Raw genomic sequence first — 18,505 nt, 5'->3', positions numbered from 1 at the left:
TGCAAATGGCAATGGTCTAATAGAGCCAGTGACTCTCCTGGACCTGTAATACGAGAACGTTTCTCCTTGAGCTAATGCTAACCTAACAACTTTACTGTAACTAACTACTTTGTCAGCTTTGATACAAGTAAATGTAACTAGCCTCTTCCAATTGATCCTAAGATAACTACTGTTCTGGAGCTAACCCTAAGTTAGCCACTTTTCTAGCTGATGCTAAGCTAAGCTTTTTGTCTGTAAACTAAGCCAGGTTTGTTAATCTAAAGATGTTAGCTTGTAATTGATTTGAGGAGCAGAGCCCATCCTATGCTGTTATCGTGTATGATTAATCATTTGTAATATTTGTTTCTCTTATTAATAGAACATATATTCACATTTATGTCCTCCAGCTGCTGGAGCAGTCATGTTTCTGAAAATATTGAACTGTGCCTTTAACATAGACAGTGCTTCCTGTTGAATAGTTTATAGAGTAAAGGGGCAGAGGTGGATGTTGTTTACACTTTTTTGCAACACGTCTGCCGTATATGATGATGTCACACGTGACATCACACACAACAATGTCTGTGCGTGTGGTTTTACACCTACACACGTATGTTGTTTATACACACATAAAGTAGCATATAAAAGTACTGTACACACACATGCACACAAACAAAAAAACACACTGGTTTAACAGCAATAGTTTGATAGCCTAAATAATGCTTTATGAAATAGTGACAAGGCGTCACATGATCACAACCTGTTACAACATGTCAATCACGATCTGTTATGTGTTGACCACTCAATACGTGGTGTCACGATAAACCATGGTCACCTGACGTATTGATAATGTGACGGTTTGAGACACGTTTTTAATAATGTGACAAGTTGTACTCAAGTGATGACTTTAAGTCAGACAAAATGTAAAACCTTGATGACCTTTTGCAATGTGAGAGATTGTTTGGTGAGAAGTTTTGATAATAAAACAGATCAATATCACATAAGTAGTTATGACATGAGGAGCTGTGATTATTTGACAAGTCTTGATCACATGCATGATGAGGTGGCGTTGTCTTACATGTTTGAAGTGACACCTCGTTAAGCGACTTGTTTTGTGGTCAAGTGACTTTTCATACAGTTGCAACTTGTCACCTTGTCACATAGGTCTGACGTTGCATTATAATCACAACTTGTCATGTGGTCACATCCTATCATCTCAACAAGACAAAAACACAAAGAACACCTGTCACATGATCACTTCATATTCCTGTGACAAGTCACGATCATATATGGAAATGTGATGATCATGTCATAAGTTTATAAAGTGATGTTCTGACGAGGTTCTGATAAATGTTTACCAAAGTTCCTTATTTACTCAGACAAAAAAGCAGTTCCAAATGACTTTTCCTTCCGTGGCAGAATCATTACATCAATAATGATGATGAAAGAACACTATAAAAGGGGATCTTTTTATTCCTTGAGGTAAATCATTGGGACCATTTGACACATACACAGAGTCGTTGATCAAACCATGTGACCATCGTGATGTCACTTTAAGAACAAAAGACCAATAACAGAAAAGAAAAATAAGTCTTTAGAGCTGCACTGCAGACAGTAATCAATTATCAATAACCAGTCAAACTAATCGACCCTGTAATGGGCTGCAAATTGTCCAGGGTATAGGTTACCCTGCACCCCCTCTATACCTGATGGCTGATGGAAGTTGCTTCAGCGTGATGGACCTGAAAAGGATTTAATGAAAAAGATTAATTAAATGAACTGAGCAAATTCAATTAATTTGTCCTGCATTAAGTTTGAGACATATAAATCAAAAAGTATTTTAAAATAATTTTATCTTTTGTGATAGACCATTTTCATTTTATCTACGATTAAATACTGGAGCAAATTAAAAACTTAACTTCAGAATTTAATGAACAATTTAAGTCTGATAAATATTTTATACCAATGATTTGGTTTATTGATTTGTGTTGATTATTGATTTTTGCAGTGGTGCCCTGTGCAGACTCACTGAGGTTTAAAATGTAAAATATTTAATAGAAGTGTATCATATTTCTACTGAAGGTGTGAATGTAAAAACTACTGCTTTATCTGTTTATTTAGTTTTGGTTTGATGAAAACAAACAAACATGTTTCTACTAGTTATCTGCAGGGTTGTTTTTTTTGTTTTTTTTTGGACTGGAACATATTTAAATGAACAGGAAGTGATGTCATATTTAATACCTTGTCATGAAGTGGAAGTGAAGATGTTTACTGTTCTGAGGTAAATAAAGTTTGGTTTTCTTTAAAAAAAAAACAATGTTGTAAGTCTGTTTTAGTTTCTTGTGTTTCGGGGGAAACAAGTCAAAGGTCAAATAAACAGTTTCACATTTATTTATTGAACAACAGTAACAGTTACATGCAAACAATGAAATATAACAAAAACTGATTTTCTGCTTACTGTATTCACACAAAAATCAAACAACAAAACCTTATATGACAGGAATGTAATCTCCCAGGGGACTAAACGATTTACTGGCTGATACGTAAAAGAAAAAGAAAAAACAAACAATCGATCAATCAGAATATTGGTCGATTGTTTGTTTTTTCTTTTTCTTTTTTTTTTAAGAACCTAATTTCACAGGTAACTTTCTGTCTTCAGAACCTTGTTTTCACTATTTTGGATTAGCCAAAACTACAGGCAGATTTGAAGAATGTACCAGAAAGCCTTGGTCCGTTGGTTCGCCGAATATTTATTAAATTTTAGCATTTTGTTATAGTCAGTCTCCTTTACCACGTCAAAGACATCGACAGTGTGGCAGCATTTTACAAAAATAGAACGAAAAGTTAGCAAGCAAGTTGGCAATTCACAGGTCGACTGCAAACATGGCATATCACCTGAAAATGGTAAGCTAACTTCTCAGCGTTTGGTTGCTGCGTCCCTTTTGAGTATATGAACATATCAGAATTGGCGTATTTCAATTATTAGACTAAAACAGTCTTATAATCATGTTATAACTGCAGACGCACCCTATACAATATTCGTCATTTGTGCGGATAACACTAGTTCACATATTAACATATTTTCAGAATGGGCTCTGGAATTGCACAGATGCACGCATTGCACAACGCTGCCAGAGAAGACAACCTCAAGTGTGTAGTTAATTTTAGTGCGAAACACTTGGGTTAAAACCTATGTAATAGCAACAAATAGACTACTAGTCTTTATGCTTATTTATAATTAATTTAGGTGGACAAGGCTACCAAGCATTTCAAGTCAAAATTTAAACAAATATATAAAAGAAAACAACAGACAGTATATTACACAAACAATAAAACATATTTTAAGAAAACTAACAAGGATTCAAAGTAAACAAAGATTGAATTAATAATTTTAAAAACTAATGGTGTTTTTTCATAAGGAAATACAGGGCATGTATCGCCAATACTGGTACCATTACTTGATATGAATCATTGTGTGCCCAAATCTGAATAAAGTTTATGTCTTTTAAGGGGTTTGGATGGTTTTTGAACCTAGGACAGAATTTGGTTCACAGGTAAGAAAAGAGAATCCAAGTGTCTAAGGGACATGACACAACAAATGTACAACTTTTTGCTCAAAATGTTAAGAATTTATTCTAGCAATGCTTCCCATAATTCTTTTTTTTCTCTGAATGTGGCCCTAATACTCTGTTGTATATTAAAAAACAATACATGTTTTTCTCTTTCTTGCACTTCATTCAAGATAAAAAAGTGTACAAAAAGACCAAAACTTATACAAAATATTATAAACAATACTGTTTTTGGTGGATCTGGTTACAGTTTAAATACAATAATCATACAGCGAAGACTTCATAGAAATAGAGTGGGGACCATTTTGATGATTGTGGACTTGAATAGAGTTTCAGACAGTCATGAGATAGAAGGTAAAAGTTGAAAGTGTAATTCTCAATGCTTTATCAGGGTTATCAAACTAGTTCTATTGTGATTCAATAAATTATTGAATCATAATCAATCATAATCATAATTATGTCATATGGTGTATACATTATATATATTATATATTATATAATATATACATATATAATATATAATACATATTATATATTATATGTCATAATCAATCATAATCAAAAGAATCAACTATTGTGAACATATGGACGTATGTAATGTACTCAAAATACAGTATGTACTCTTTCTTGTTGCATTAATACTTAAGGATTTTTTTTTTAAATGTTCAGGTCAAATTAGGATTTGTAGTACAATAAATGTCACGCAATAAACAAAACCGTATACAACAATTATATCATAAATTATATTAAATTGTTATTCAAAAATCAATGATTCACATTGCAGACACAGTTTTAAATGTTTAGAAAAAATATGTCTAAATAATAATAATTGTGTCCCTTAATCGTTCCACAATGGGAAAATGTACAATGTGAGTGTTTGCAACTGACACAGGCCACCACAGGAGGAGTCACTAAATAAAAGTTAAAAAGAGCATAAAGTACACCAAAGTAACTTGTAATTAATTTATGAATACATTTAGTATGTTGTGTATTATCAGTTTTCCAGTGCAAAGTGACACAACAATCAAGATGCTTGTTTTAAAGTGCTTGTCAGTTCATTTCCTCTTATTTTGAAAGCCACCCTTTTCTATTGAATTTCTTTAACATTAAGTTTTTGCAGATGAAGAAACTCAAATGCAATCACTCCAAGTGATTTCAAGACTCACAGTGAGTCACAATTAAAATTCCACAAATCAGCATGACAGAAAATAATTGACACTCCTACTTGACGAAAATATATAACAATAACTTTAACAACATGGGACGGATACATAAAAAAAACTTCAAAAAACATGCTGATCCAGCAACCTAGGGTTGGGGATGGCTTTTCACTATAACCAGCTGTGGGCAGGTCACCTATCACCTATCTTCCTCCTCTACTCAGTGTCTCTTTTCCCTCATGGCTAGTTTGTTTAGGCAACTAAGTCAGTAGTTTGAGAGGTCAAAAACAAAGATGAGAGCAAAAGCTGTTACCAAACAAGAAATGATGCACCGTAGCACTGAATACACTAATGTCTCATCTCAGCTTTACGGGACAGTGAATAGATTAGGAGTTTAGACCTCACCATAAAATACAAAACAGGGAGAGGGCCCTCCACTTACGTCGTAGAAGTTCCATTCCTATGGTGCATGGTTACTCAATTTCTCTTCTAAGTAGAAACTCACATGATACATAAGTACCTATGTCATTCACCTAAGCTATCACAGTGGTGACATCATAATCTAGGACATAAAAACATCAGAAGAGCCTGACTTACAGATCTGTTTGTGTGTGGCTATGTGGATATGTACTTCTATTAATTAAAACAATAAAACTGCCTCTAAGCATGTCCATGCTTGTTGTCTTCACTGTGATATCCAACCAGAGCTGTAACACCTATATACTATATATATATATATATATACATACATACAACTGCCTTTCTCTTCAATGCACATTTGCTGAACAACAACAAAGTATCAATATTGGCATTCGATATCGGTGAGAACCCAAATCAGAATATTCATAGTCATAGCTGTTCATAAAAATGGTATAGGGATAACCCTAGTACTTATCTAGCTGTTCAATAGCACATTTGTGTTGATCACTTTCCCTTCTACAGTGCTCCCTGCAGTGCTAACAAAGTAGTGTAAAGTAGTAAGTAGGCACGATGGAGGGGCACAAACAACCACAACAGAGGAAAATGCATTAAACACAGATGTACTGAGAAAAGACAATAAACTGCGTGGTCTGGACCAAACTTATAGAAAGCAATGTTCACAGTGATAAACTAGCTAAGCTGACCAAAGTTACCTGTTCAAGGCAGTGGCCCGATTTCCTCTTAAAAGGTGGAATCCACTGCCCCTGACCTAGAAAACTTGTGTTAATCTTAACAATGTTAACATTATGTTTTCCTTCCTAAGTGTTTGCAGTGTTAATTGCATTTAAATCTTCTATGTCCTCTTCTAAGATACGTTGCAGACTGATTCTTTCTGGACAGAAAATGTAGCGCAAGATGGACAGAAGGAGGCGCACTAACAGCCTGAGCAAGATGAAGGCGAAAGGCACTGTTATTTCCATCAGGTGGAAAATTGAGGCACTGAATCGACTCAGAATACAGGTTAGGAAGAAGGTCACCAATGCCACACAGGGGTACAGCGCAAGTTTAGCAAGCATAAAGATGTGCTCTTGACCATTGTAGCGCACGTATGGGTGCAGCGTCTCCTGCTGCCTATAAAGTGCAACCACGAAGATGGCCAGCTGAAAAATTCCGGCGAAAAAAATTATGACGCAACTGATCTGGATAGCTTCTAGTTCATTCCTGGAATTGGGCGGGAACTCGTGTGTCAACTGGTAGGCCAAAGGTAAACCCCCAACAAACGCCAGCGAGAAGGTGTTAAGCAGGCCCATGAAACGAGTAGTCCTAGTGACATGGAGGAAGAGCGAGTGGTGGGCAAACCAGAGGAGGCCCACGGTGGCGAAGGAGCCGAAATAAGCCAGATACTCAGGACCGTAGGCCTTCAGGGCGGCAACAAGACTGCCACCAAAATGCTGTTTCACCAAAGTTGGGTCAGGAACGTTGTCCTCACTAAGAACAAAAGAAAATTAACAACTTAACATCTGCAGCTAGAAATTATTATTGTTTTATTATCAATTTTTTATTTAGTTTTTACATTATTTTTACTAATTATTGAAGAAAAAAATGTAGAAAATGTTTATTTAACAACCTGAACTGAGACGAAAAAAGAAACATCTGTTGTAGCTACTTGTTTATAATTAAGTATTTCATTCATTTAAAAAAATGATTTAGTTAGTGATTCAATAGATGCAGAAGACTAAAAAGAGAGAAAAAAAATAACTTAAAAGATCAGTTAAATTAAGGTGAAATGACAAACCAGATGTCAAGGATGAGCAACGTAGCTACAATGGCATAAACACCGTCACTAAATGCCTCCACACGTTCTTTACTGAGGGGCTCGTTAGGCAGAAAACTGTAGAACAACTCGACTTCTGGAGACTCTTCTACAGGACCTGGAACAGATGTGTTCTGGTTAATGATTAGAGACAACACTATAAGATAAACTGGTCAACCCACATTACTATAATTCACATAGAGAGTTAACTATACAAAACCTGGCCGTAAACCTAGACTGCCTTTGTCTTCAAAACTGCAATGTGTTTTTTTCAACAAAAGGCATGTTATAGGGATGGATTGACACAACTTTTTCACTTGTTTTTTTTAACTACTCGTCATTGTGACACATCACACCACTGCACACAATGAAATGTGACCTCTGATGCATAGAGTATCTGCCAATACTGATATGTGAGTGATTAATGGAATAACCTAGAGTCAAACTTCTTGTATGTGTTTTCATACATGGCCAATAAAACTGATTCTGATTGTAGAAATTAAGAAGTAACAAACACCCCTATTGAATAAACACCATCTATGAAAGACTTTAAAAATACTCTTACCAATGGCTTTGCTGCGACACCATTTCAGACAGCGTGTAATGTAAGGCAGGAAGATGACGATGGCCAATAACACGTACGACTGGAAAGAAGAAAATAAAAAAAATAATGTATATATCTTATTATGAGGAGAAAAGAAAGTACAAAGACTGTGTCATGTACCAGCTGGAAGAAGATGAGTGACGTCACACTGGCGAAGAAACACACTAGAGGAACCCTCATGATGACCTTTAGGATGTGACTCTTGTAGAAGCTTCTACTCTCCAATGACTGAATCTGCTGATTCAGTAGGTAGGGATGACTGAAGGCGTACAACACGATGATCGACTGTTCAAAAATGGCACGTGCAGAAGAGGGCGCAGTCAGTACACAAATGATGACATCACAATACCATTAACTTAATATCTGCAAAAAAATCTTTGTGACATCAAAATGATAAGTAAATAAACTATTTCCCCTCTGGATCTTTTGTTAATGCTATGTTCAGATCACCTGGATAACACCAATCACCATCACACAACCACAGAAGAGCAGGATCCCAAGAATGTTTTCTGGAAAAGTGGCCATTAAAGAAAACTGCAATAAAAAAAAGAAAGAGAGATTATGTGATCTGCCCCAGGAAATAAGAGGATGATGACATTGATTCAATAAGATAAGAAAAATATATTATCACAAATATTATAAGTACTTGATTATTTGACCATGTGACTCACAGTGTATGGCAGGAAGGTGATGAGCATCATACAGGCCTGAAAACAACAGAAAAGGTTTTACCAAGAGTCATTATTATACAAAATTATATTTGCGTCTCTAGACTGCTTGCCTACTTTATTATATACGTATGTTTTGTTAGATATTTCGATTTTTTTATTATATGAGCCAAAATCTGAACTGTGGGTCAGTATTATTTACAAAAATAAAATAAAAAAATACCTACATTATCTTTATGTCACTGTGATGTAAGAACTTACGAGGTTTAGCAGAGCGAGACAGTCGTCGATCCGAACAATCACCTGAAACAACCTGGAGCAAATGTACTCTTTGTGAGCAACAACAACAACAACAACAGTGATCATGATAACAGAAATAATAATAATAATAATACATAGCATGAAAAAGTACTAAGACTTAGTGACTGATCAAACTGACCTGATGTGAGCTGCCCAGGCCACAGTCACTATGAGAAAAGTCATCAAGTAAACAGCAATTTTTGTTGTGAGAAGAGTCTGAACACTCTGTCTTAACTCCTGAAACACACACAGGTGCTATTTACTGAGGACTCTTTTTTTTTCTACATATAGAAACTTTTTAGAGTTTGATGTAGGTTTGTACCTCATTATCTTCCACTTTTGTATGAGCCACTGGTAAAATCTGCAAAATAAATAAGTTTAAAAAACAGTATGTTCATGTGTATCTAACACTAAAAGCTTTTAAAAACTTAACAGCTGACCACCAATAACTGTCAAAATGCAACAATAAACTGGGAATTTCAACCACTGCAAGGAAAGATGTCATGATTACACAAGTACACAATGCCATAAGCAATTAAAACCATGTGAAAACATAAAGAAAAACACACCACAATATGAAGATGAATGAGAGGAAAACAGACCCGCGCTCACTGTCACGTGACCAATGAAACGAATCTGCGAGAACGGAGCGAAAGATTAGTTATAGTAATTCTTTCATAGTGAAAGATTAGTTCACAGCGAAAGATTAGTTCACAGGGAGTGATTCGTTCACAGCGAAAGATTAGTTCACGGAGAAAGACCAGTTCATAGAGAAAGATTAGTTCACAGCGAAAGATTCGTTCATAGCGAAAGATTTGTTCATAGCGAAAGATTAGTTCACAGAGAGTGATTCGTCTGCAATGAAAGATTAGTTCACAGAGAATGATTCGTTCACAGTCAAAGATTAGTTCACAGAGTGATTTGTTGTTCGCATAGTATTTCATATGACTCGGGAGTCACGAATCTTTCATATGATTCGGGAGTCACGAGTCGTATGAAGGATTCGACATTTCGAACGAGTCACTCGCGAACGACACATCACTATGATGATAAGGTGATGTGAAGATCAACTCTTTTTATTGATTCGAATCTTTGACTTTCGAACAGTAAAATGAACGACTTGTGAACGAATCTTGAATTTCATTCGTTTTACAGCAGGTGGCGCTTTAGCCCTATTGTGGGCGTTGTAAAGAAGGCTGCGGTTCTCCGACACTAAATATTGAAGGCAACATGGTTTGCTTCCACTGACAAAGTCTCCAAAGTACACAAAATGCCATAAGCAATTAAAACCACGTGAATGTGATGAAGAGAAGAAGAGTAGACATTTAGTGTGTGCAGGAGACCAGGTGGAAGGGCAGTAAGGCTAGAAACATTGAAGGAGGCTACAAACTGTTTCATCATGGTTCAGATGGGAAGAGAAATGGAGTAGGGGTGATCCTAAAGGAAGAACATGTAAGAAATGTGGTGGAGGAGAAACAAGAGTCAGACAGGTTGATGTGTGTGAAGGTAGACATAGAAGAAGTGATGACACTCTCCTGGACCTTAGGGAGACAGGTAGGAGGGTGCTAGATATGCTCTCTGGGCAGAGAAAGGAGGACAAAGAGACCTGGTGCTGGAATGATGAGGTCCAGGAGAGTGTGCAGAGAAAGAGATGGGACAGTGACAGAACAGAAGAGAACAGACTGGAGTACAAAGAGAGGACAAGGTGGGTGAAGAGGGAAGTGGCCAAAGCCAAACAAAAGGCACATGAGTTGTACGAGAGTTTGGACACAAAGGAAGGAGAAAAGGAGTTGTATAGATTGGGGAGACAGAGAAATCAAGCTGGGAAGGATGTGCAGCAGGTAAGGTTGATTAAGAACAGAGAGGGGGATGTGATCACAACTGAGGAAAGTGTACTGAGAAGATGGAAGGAATACTTTGAGGAGTTGTTGAATGAGGAAAATGAAAGGGAAAGTAGAAACGAGGAACCAAGAGTGGAAAGTCAGTTGGTCCTGATGACATACCAGTGGAAGTATGGAAGTGTTTAGGAGAAGTGGCGCTAGATTTCCTGACTAGGTTGAGTAGTCTGATGAGTAGAGGAAAAGTGTTCTGGTGCCAGTTCATAAGAAGGGTGATGTACAGAGTTGTAACAACTACAGAGGGATAAAGTTGATGAGTCATACAATGAAGATTTGGGAAAGAGCAGTTGAAGCCAGGTTGAGGCACCTGAGCCCCTTCTTGTTTGCTTTGGTGATGAACAGATTGACAGATGAGGTCAGACAGGAGTCCCCATGGACTATGTTGTTTGCAGATGACATTGTGATCTGTAGTGAGAGTAGGCAGCAGCTAGAAGAGAACCTAGAGAGGTGGAGGTTTGCACTAGAAAGAAGAGGAATGAAGGTCAGTCGCAGCAAGACAGAGTACATGTGTGTAAACGAAAGGCAGAACAGTGAAATAGTGAGGCTACAAGGAGCAGAGGTGGTGAAGGTGCAGGAGTTTAGGTACTTAGGATCAACTGTTCAGAGCAGCGGAGACTGTGGAAGAGAGGTGAAGAATAGAGTACAGGCAGGATGGAACAGCTGGAGAAAAGTGTCAGGAGTGATCTGTGACAGAAGAGTGTCAGCTAAGGTGAAGGGAAAGGTTTACAGGACAGTGGTGAGACCAGCCATGATGTATGGTTTAGAGACAGTACCAATAGGCAGAAGAAGGACAGAGGCGGAGCTGGAGGTGGCAGAGTTAAAGATGCTAAGATTCTCTTTAGGAGTGACAAGAATGGACAGGATCAGGAATGAGTTCATTAGAGAGACAACACAGACAGGAAGGTTTGGAGAAAAAGCTAGAAAAGCCAGATTGAGATGGTTTGGACATGTGCAGAGGAGGGACAGTGGATACATTGGTAGAAGAATGTTAGAGATGGAGCTACCAGGTAGGAGACAAAGAGGAAGGCCAAAGAGGAGATATAGGAATCTTTCATATGACTCGGGAGTCACGAGTCATATGAAAGATTCGTTCATTTTGAACGAATCACTCGCGAACGACACATCTCTACACATCACTAATCACTATTCAATATGTTTCTTCACCTGCGAGACAACCACCTGACTTTGTCTGCTAAAGTAGAGGTAAATACACATTAATGGGGATAAGTTTAATTAATGTTTTCCTAACGTAACGTTGAATTGGTAGCACATCGAATGTTAACGTGTAACTTGCAAATATTACTGTACGATTACGACACGGGTTCGACTTTCAGTGCAACTGGACATGTTACACGACAGTCACCTAACCATACATTATACCGCTCGTATGTGAACATAGCGTGAGGTCAATCCTTTCTCTTTCTGTCGGACAGTTTCATTGTCAGTGTGCAGAGACCTGTAGAAGAAAAGTGAACCTTAAGCATTAGATCTGTTTGCTTTCTGCCATCGCAGAGTTGGTCTTGTAAATTCAGCACTACGGGTGTCCGTTTAATTTATTACAAATGTGTTTATGTATGTGTCATTGTAATAAAAACATAAAATAAAGGAACGAAAATAATACACAAATGATTAAAAGGCTTGAATAAACTTAAACATCTAGTATAGAACACAATTGATGACTTAAATAATTTAAACAATTGCCCTTGGGCATTCGTGATCAGTCCTATATAAATAGATCCTTAAAACTAGAAGAAAATTACAATAATTGAACAAATTATAATTAAACAAAAAGTATCACTTCTTTGTAAACGATAAAACAAATAATGCTACACAAGTGCTTTGTATTTCTTAGAGCAAACAGATGTGAAGGGCTACGGAACCTCTACCTTTCCGCAAAGCAAATCACACAAAAATATAATTACATTACTAAATATATAACCCAATATTTGTGCTAGTATATTTAAGTTACTTAATTTTGTTGTTATATATTTGCTGTTATATATATGTTAGCATCAAAGACCTTCAGAAGTGTTCATATGATTTTACACATTCATAGAATGGTGAAATCAATTAACGCATAACAATTGTGATAATCGTAATATCGTAATGAATTCTCCTGCAATAATCATACTAATCTCTAATCGACCATAACTCAAATCGCGTTGTCATTTCATATGCGTAACCATGGCTATTGGCTACAGTGCACAACAACTCAACCATGACAATAGGAACCCAACTAACCATGACAAGTGAAAATGTAGCTTTAAGTTGAGTTTACCATGACGATTCACTCTAGGTAATTGTAATTTCCGTATTGTTATATTAATTGAATAAATTTTCAGACGTCAGCATGTCTTGTTGACCCAGTGTTTGAAAGCGAAGGTGTCTGATATATATAACGTCACTGTTATGACCTCACCATGACTGTCGCGATTATGGAAATGAGTGCGTCGCTGTAGTTCAACAGTCTATGTGATGACTGTGTGCTGCTATGGTGTCCGTTGGCCTCTGGTTCTTCCTCCACCACCTGCTGCTCTCTGCTGACAAATTCTTCCATGGCGACAAAAACGGACAAAAACAACCTGCAGATTCGAACCCACGGTCTTTACAGACTGGAATCACAAAGAGAGTATGTTTGTAAACGGCAGACGATCAGCTGACATAAATCGGAACCGGAAAATCGCTCTTGGCGTCATTTCCTATTGCCTACAAAGACCGTTATTGTAAAAATGTACTTTTATTAAAAGCTTTTCAAAATATATTTTTAAATATGTGATACTAAGAAGCTGAAATAATAATTCGCGAATTTTGTCATTACGTTGTGATGGATACAATTGCGACATATCTTTCGTCTTCACAAACGAAATATTTGATCATTAATTTTCTCTTATTCGTTGTAAATGTGTGATGTTCCTATATGACCACAAGGTGGCATTCATACTGCAGTACTGTTCGTTCGTTCTGATCTATTACGACAAAAGATGTAACCACGACTACAGTTGTAACCATGACTACGTAAATATAAATGATGATATAGAGAAATAAATCCATTATTTTTGTAACCAACTACTCCAAAACGATACGGCTAATCAAAGTGCATTTGTAAAATGACACATAGACCTCTGACCCTGAAACACTAAAGTCTGAAAAAAAAACAAAAACAAAAACAAAAACAAAAACAAAAACAAAAACAAAAACAAAAACAAAAACAAAAACAAAAACAAAAACAAAAACAAAAACAAAAACAAAAACAAAAACAAAAACAAAAACAAAAACAAACAAACAAACAAACAAAAACAAAAAAAACAAAAAACAATTTGTGATTGTAGCTCAACACAACATACCTGATGCTGGTCTGTTGTTTCCACTATTGGTCTGTTGGTGTCACTAGGGTAAATTTTAATTAAAGGTTTCAAATACCAAGTCATTTCAGTAATATGTTGGAAGCAGCGGTAGATCAACAACTGTCACCTTTTTTCAGTTGTTCGGTGTTGGAGAGTGGGTGATTTAGAAATCTTAGTTTTCTATCTGAAATGTCTATCAAAAAATTTTGATAAAGAAATGCACTTTGATGTTTCTGAATCTTCTTGTAAACTTTTATGTACAAAAGCTTTTGATCTCATAGGGTAGGCCTGTGCAACTATATAAGCACATTCTTGACTAAAGTGGAAGCACAGTGTATCCATGTGTTTCTGGTCAGCTGTGCCCAGAAGATCAGGTGTTGGCTGATGGTGCAGTATATATACGTTTTAAATCGTGTGTGGTCTGGATTAGTTTTCCAGCAGAAGTGTGGATACTTGTCTGCTCTGTAAAAACAATGAAACACGACACATTCCTGACACAGCAGGAGGACGTGGCCCTGCAGCAGACGCATTCCTTATAGGTGGTGGGGTTGGGTGAAGGAAGTAAATGGCTCTGATGCTTGAATTTAGACCAGTCATGGTTATCTTTTAAATTCAAGGGAATGGGATTTTTTTTTAAAACAAAAAAACTATACAATAATTACATATAATAATGATTAATAATAAAATTAAATGTGTAAAGAGCTCTTCTCACCCACCACAGATAAAGAGATTATGCATTTCCATTTTAGCTCACAGCACATGTTAGTTGTATAGTATTCCACTACTTCCTTCCATGTGAAGCTTAAATGTCTTATCTTTTTTTATTATTCAAGTGTAATTTGTTCACATTTTCTTCAGTGATTCATATTAGCCACAGAGGGCAGCAATAACCCAGCAGCTCATATATGCCTTTAAACTAAAATATTGATATTCCTCTGAACCTAGTTGTCAAAGGCTAATTCATTTAAAAATATACATTGTTATATTCTTTTGGAAAAAGTTCAAACCAAAGCTGGGAGCCACATATAGGTAGTGGCTGCAATCAGGTTGCTGCTGGGACATTGTAATGTCTACAGAAACTTTAAGCAGTCCCATTAGAACACTGTGTTCCAATTGCTCTCGACCAATGTTACCATAATAACTGAGCATCAGAATGACTCTATGTACTCAGATACCATGTTGTTAAGCTGTTCGACACTGTGATGTAAGCTCTAACCTCTGGTACGATTTCCTTATATAAGACAAGAATGTTGCAGACAGACTGAGAGGGACATTTAGGACCCTTTAGAAATGTTTGTTACACTTTTAGATGCTTTACATCCTGTTTGATATTTCAGAAAAACAAAGGAAGTCAAAAGTAGCAAATGTACAGAGTACAACAAAACATCAGGAAGTTCAACACAAGAGGGTGAGGATCATTTTAGAACAAATAGATTATATTTAGAAACAGGGCGTCAAAGCAGGGTCAGAAATCAGAAGGGTTTCGGGGGTAGGGAGGAAAAACATCCCAGAAATTCTCTGGATGGGGGCAGCTACCAAGTCTATTATTATGTAACTGTTTATTACACATTACTATGACTACCTATAGTGTTGTACAGTTACAATTTAGGAATAATCAGATGAATGGAAAATATAGACACACCAATCAATGAAGTTAGTTGAGGAAAAGCTAGGAGTTAAAATTAAAATAGGAAATAATGGGCTAATAACATCTTTTTGGCATATTGTCAAGTATAATTTAAATGTTCTATTTATCCATCATCAGAATAATTTCTAAGGGTATTTTAAATTATTTTAAATATTTGTGTGCATCTCCCTTTGTTATTACTAATGCTAAAAAAATAATAAATCTTTCCACTGGCACCTGAATGTAGAGATTTTCTCCAGAACTCAATTTTTGTCTCCCTGAGTTACAGTTCCTGTTATTTCTCTAATCTAAAAGTTTCATAGAGAACTTTTTCAGTGTTTTTCAGTCATAGAAGAACACGTTGTGCAGCTGCTGTGGCCTCAGAAAATTAGTGGCTGCTGGGAAAGAGCCGAGAAATGACAGAGCAGTAGAACAGACGTGTTAGGTCTGATTTCAGGACCTGTTGTGGTTGAAAATCTGTGGTTCGATTCCCTTCTCCTCCACATGGACATGTGCTGCGCAGCTGTGTGTTTCTCTGCAGCAGCAAATGTGAGAAAAACAAACCCTGTCAAAACTTCACTTCATTTCATTAACAAACTGAAAGACAACAACCATAAGGGGAAATAAACAAAATAATAAAAAAAGCATCAAAGTCATGTCAAAATTACGAACATGGTGAAATTGCAAGCCGTTATCAAGGGACGTGTGAAGCAAGAATACGCAACAAGTCACAAAATTATTAAAGACAATTCTAAATGGATTCATTCCGGATTTTTAATGTTGAATTCTGTGGTAGCAAAAACTACAAACAAATCTAAACTACTAGTGTCGTACGGAGAAACGGTTTTTGAAAGAAATTAAAATAAATGACAGCGTTGAACTGCATGACGAATATCAGCAGTGTATTGATACTTTTGGCGTTTGGCTTGCGCTGGGTACCGGAAATACGTTGTGGTCACAAGGAAGTAAGCGTTTTTCTTCAGAGCAACTGCGTGTTGTTTACATTTTTACCATCGTCATTATAAATATCAACTTAAAGTCGATACATCATGAGTACTCCGATAATGAATTCCATCAACTCGGTATCAAAAACAAGGAGTGAGTGTTTTATTAAAAGCTGCCATCTTTGTTTCATCGTCATCGTTATTTGTGATTTTACCTCTATTAGCTGTTAGCTGCTAACGTCAGCTCATTGGATGTAAACATCGATGGTTCACAATGATGAGTAGTCGCTATATTATTATATTATTTAAGTAGTAAAGTAGCTGAGCTGTCATTAGCATGTGCATTTCCGTGTGCGCGTATATGTTATGATAAAAGCTGATTTTCTAAATGTTGGTTAACTTTCAGGGAAACTTCTAACAGTTTTATGATCTTGTGATTGTTTTATTCGTTTTATGTTGTTCTTTGTAGCTATATCAAAGCCCAATTGTTGATGGTTAATTACTATTATTGCATATTTAAAACATTTTTTTATCATATTTTACTTTATAAAGCATTATTATCAAGCATTTGTTTTATTTTGGCTTATTTCCAGTAGAGAGGGTTTCAGTGTTTCATTGCCCTTGGAAATATTATTACCCCTCTCCGATCCTCTCTGAAATGAGCCAGCTACAAATCAAGGGTTAAAGGAGAATGGTTTTGTGAGTGTGAGAACATGAAATTGTTAATTTTCTGGTAAATATAATTTTGTAGTCTTAAAAAAACTGGCATTTGAATTCTTTTAAATTTTAGTAAGATGCTGTTATTTGCATTAAATGATTCATTCTTAAATGTCTGCTGCTCCTGCCATCTATTGTTTTGCCTAGCAAACGGATAAAAAATAAAATTATTAATGAGAGGTATCTACTAAATCTCATTACTTATGTCTAAATGTTTCCATGTTTTGCTTCTATACAGAGAAACGTGAAGCTGAGCGTTCCGTTAATTGGACAGAAGAGGAAACTCAAGTTCTTCTCTGTGCCTGGAGTGACGAGCGTGTCCAGAAGAGTTTGGCTGAGAACCTTCGTAACCGCCACGTCTTTAAACACCTTTCAGCTCGTATGAGTGAGATGGGCTTTTGTCGCAGTCCACACCAGTGTCGTCTTCGTGTCAAAACGCTGAAAGCCAATTATGTCAGGGCCAAATTGCAGTGCGGCATTATTGAGTCAAGACCCTGTGGCTTCAAATACTATGCAGAGATGGATGCTGTGTTAGGTCGAAGGAAAACAGAGGGCGGTGCATTGCCATTTTTAATTTCCTCAAACACAACAGCAAAGCTTTGCAACAGTGACAGGCCAGGAAGTGAAGAACAGGATTTGTATTCTAATTTGGAGGTCAATGGTCACAGATTCGATTCCATGGCGAGAACAGAAAAACCGTGTTCAGTAGAGAAAGACAGTTGTCTGTGGTCGGTGGACATTAAGACAGAAGATGGAGAAATTTCAACTGATGAGTTTGAGTTCGTTGACACAGAATTCTCTCCAAAAGACCAACGCCACCACACTCACCCTCAGTCAGAAGACCAACCACAGATTATTAGTATGTAAATGTCTAAGATGACACTCTTGTTTTACTAGTTTTATTTTCCCTCTTTGATCAAATTTTGTACATGATGACCATATTTTTATACACATGAATCAACACATTAAGTTATCTAATAATTATTCATTAATGGCTGTGACAAAGTCAATTCTGGCTAAATGTATGATAATTTAAGCCCCACATCTTGAGAATTTCAAGGATAAATTCAGGAATTCCAAGGTTCTTTTGCTCCAAACTCCCACCTCACTGTCCTTGTTTTCCACATTTCAGCTGATATCAGTGCCTTTTTTCTTACTGTTCTGTTTCTGTTCTCTCTTTCAGTGTCACCAGTTGAGAACTGTTTGAGATCTGCTTCATCAAATGCCGTCCCACCTCCTCCCTCCACGGGTCCCCTGCCCCTCCCCCACCTTGATTCCTCATCTTCCTCCTCTCTCAACTCCGCCCTCAGGCCTCTGCTAGAGACCTTCCAGCAGCTGACCTCGGAGACCCACCTCCTGTTGGAGAAGCTGGAGCATCAGCGTCAGGATCAAGCTCGCTGGCAGCAGGAGATGCTGAGGGAATGGCTACAGAGAGAAGAGCGGCGACAAAGAGAGATAGCTGAAA

At 36.9% G+C, this 18,505-nt stretch overlaps 1 protein-coding gene across 1 annotated transcript; it reads right to left on the bottom strand.

Moving 5' to 3' along the window:
• Positions 1-2,351: 2,351 nt before the first annotated feature.
• tmem175 (transmembrane protein 175) lies at positions 2,352-13,147 on the bottom strand. Its single transcript, XM_008335837.3, has 10 exons — positions 12,828-13,147; positions 8,833-8,871; positions 8,650-8,747; positions 8,472-8,523; positions 8,214-8,249; positions 7,993-8,076; positions 7,663-7,827; positions 7,504-7,582; positions 6,921-7,056; positions 2,352-6,613 (listed from the first exon to the last, which is right to left on the bottom strand). Exons 1-10 carry the CDS (start codon positions 12,963-12,965, stop codon positions 5,944-5,946), a joined length of 1,497 nt encoding a protein of 498 aa, XP_008334059.1. The 5' UTR covers positions 12,966-13,147; the 3' UTR covers positions 2,352-5,943.
• Positions 13,148-18,505: the final 5,358 nt, after the last annotated feature.

This window comes from Cynoglossus semilaevis, chromosome Z (assembly GCF_000523025.1).
Source record: "Cynoglossus semilaevis isolate Cse_v1.0 chromosome Z, Cse_v1.0, whole genome shotgun sequence".
Taxonomy (NCBI): Eukaryota; Metazoa; Chordata; class Actinopteri; order Pleuronectiformes; family Cynoglossidae; genus Cynoglossus; species Cynoglossus semilaevis.
The sequence above is the reverse complement of the archived record's forward strand: the minus strand, read 5'-3'. Positions and strand labels throughout refer to the sequence as shown.

Bases quoted from the DNA above. Each gene is read 5' to 3' on its own strand.
- tmem175 (XM_008335837.3), bottom strand. From the start codon at position 12,965: ATGGAAGAATTTGTCAGCAGAGAGCAGCAGGTGGTGGAGGAAGAACCA. The intron at 8,077-8,213 runs GTGAGTCACATG...TTTTTATTGCAG, and splicing joins TCACCTTCCTGCCATACACT to TTTTCTTTAATGGCCACTTT. The intron at 6,614-6,920 runs GTTTGTCATTTC...TTTTGTTCTTAG, and splicing joins TTGCTCATCCTTGACATCTG to TGAGGACAACGTTCCTGACC.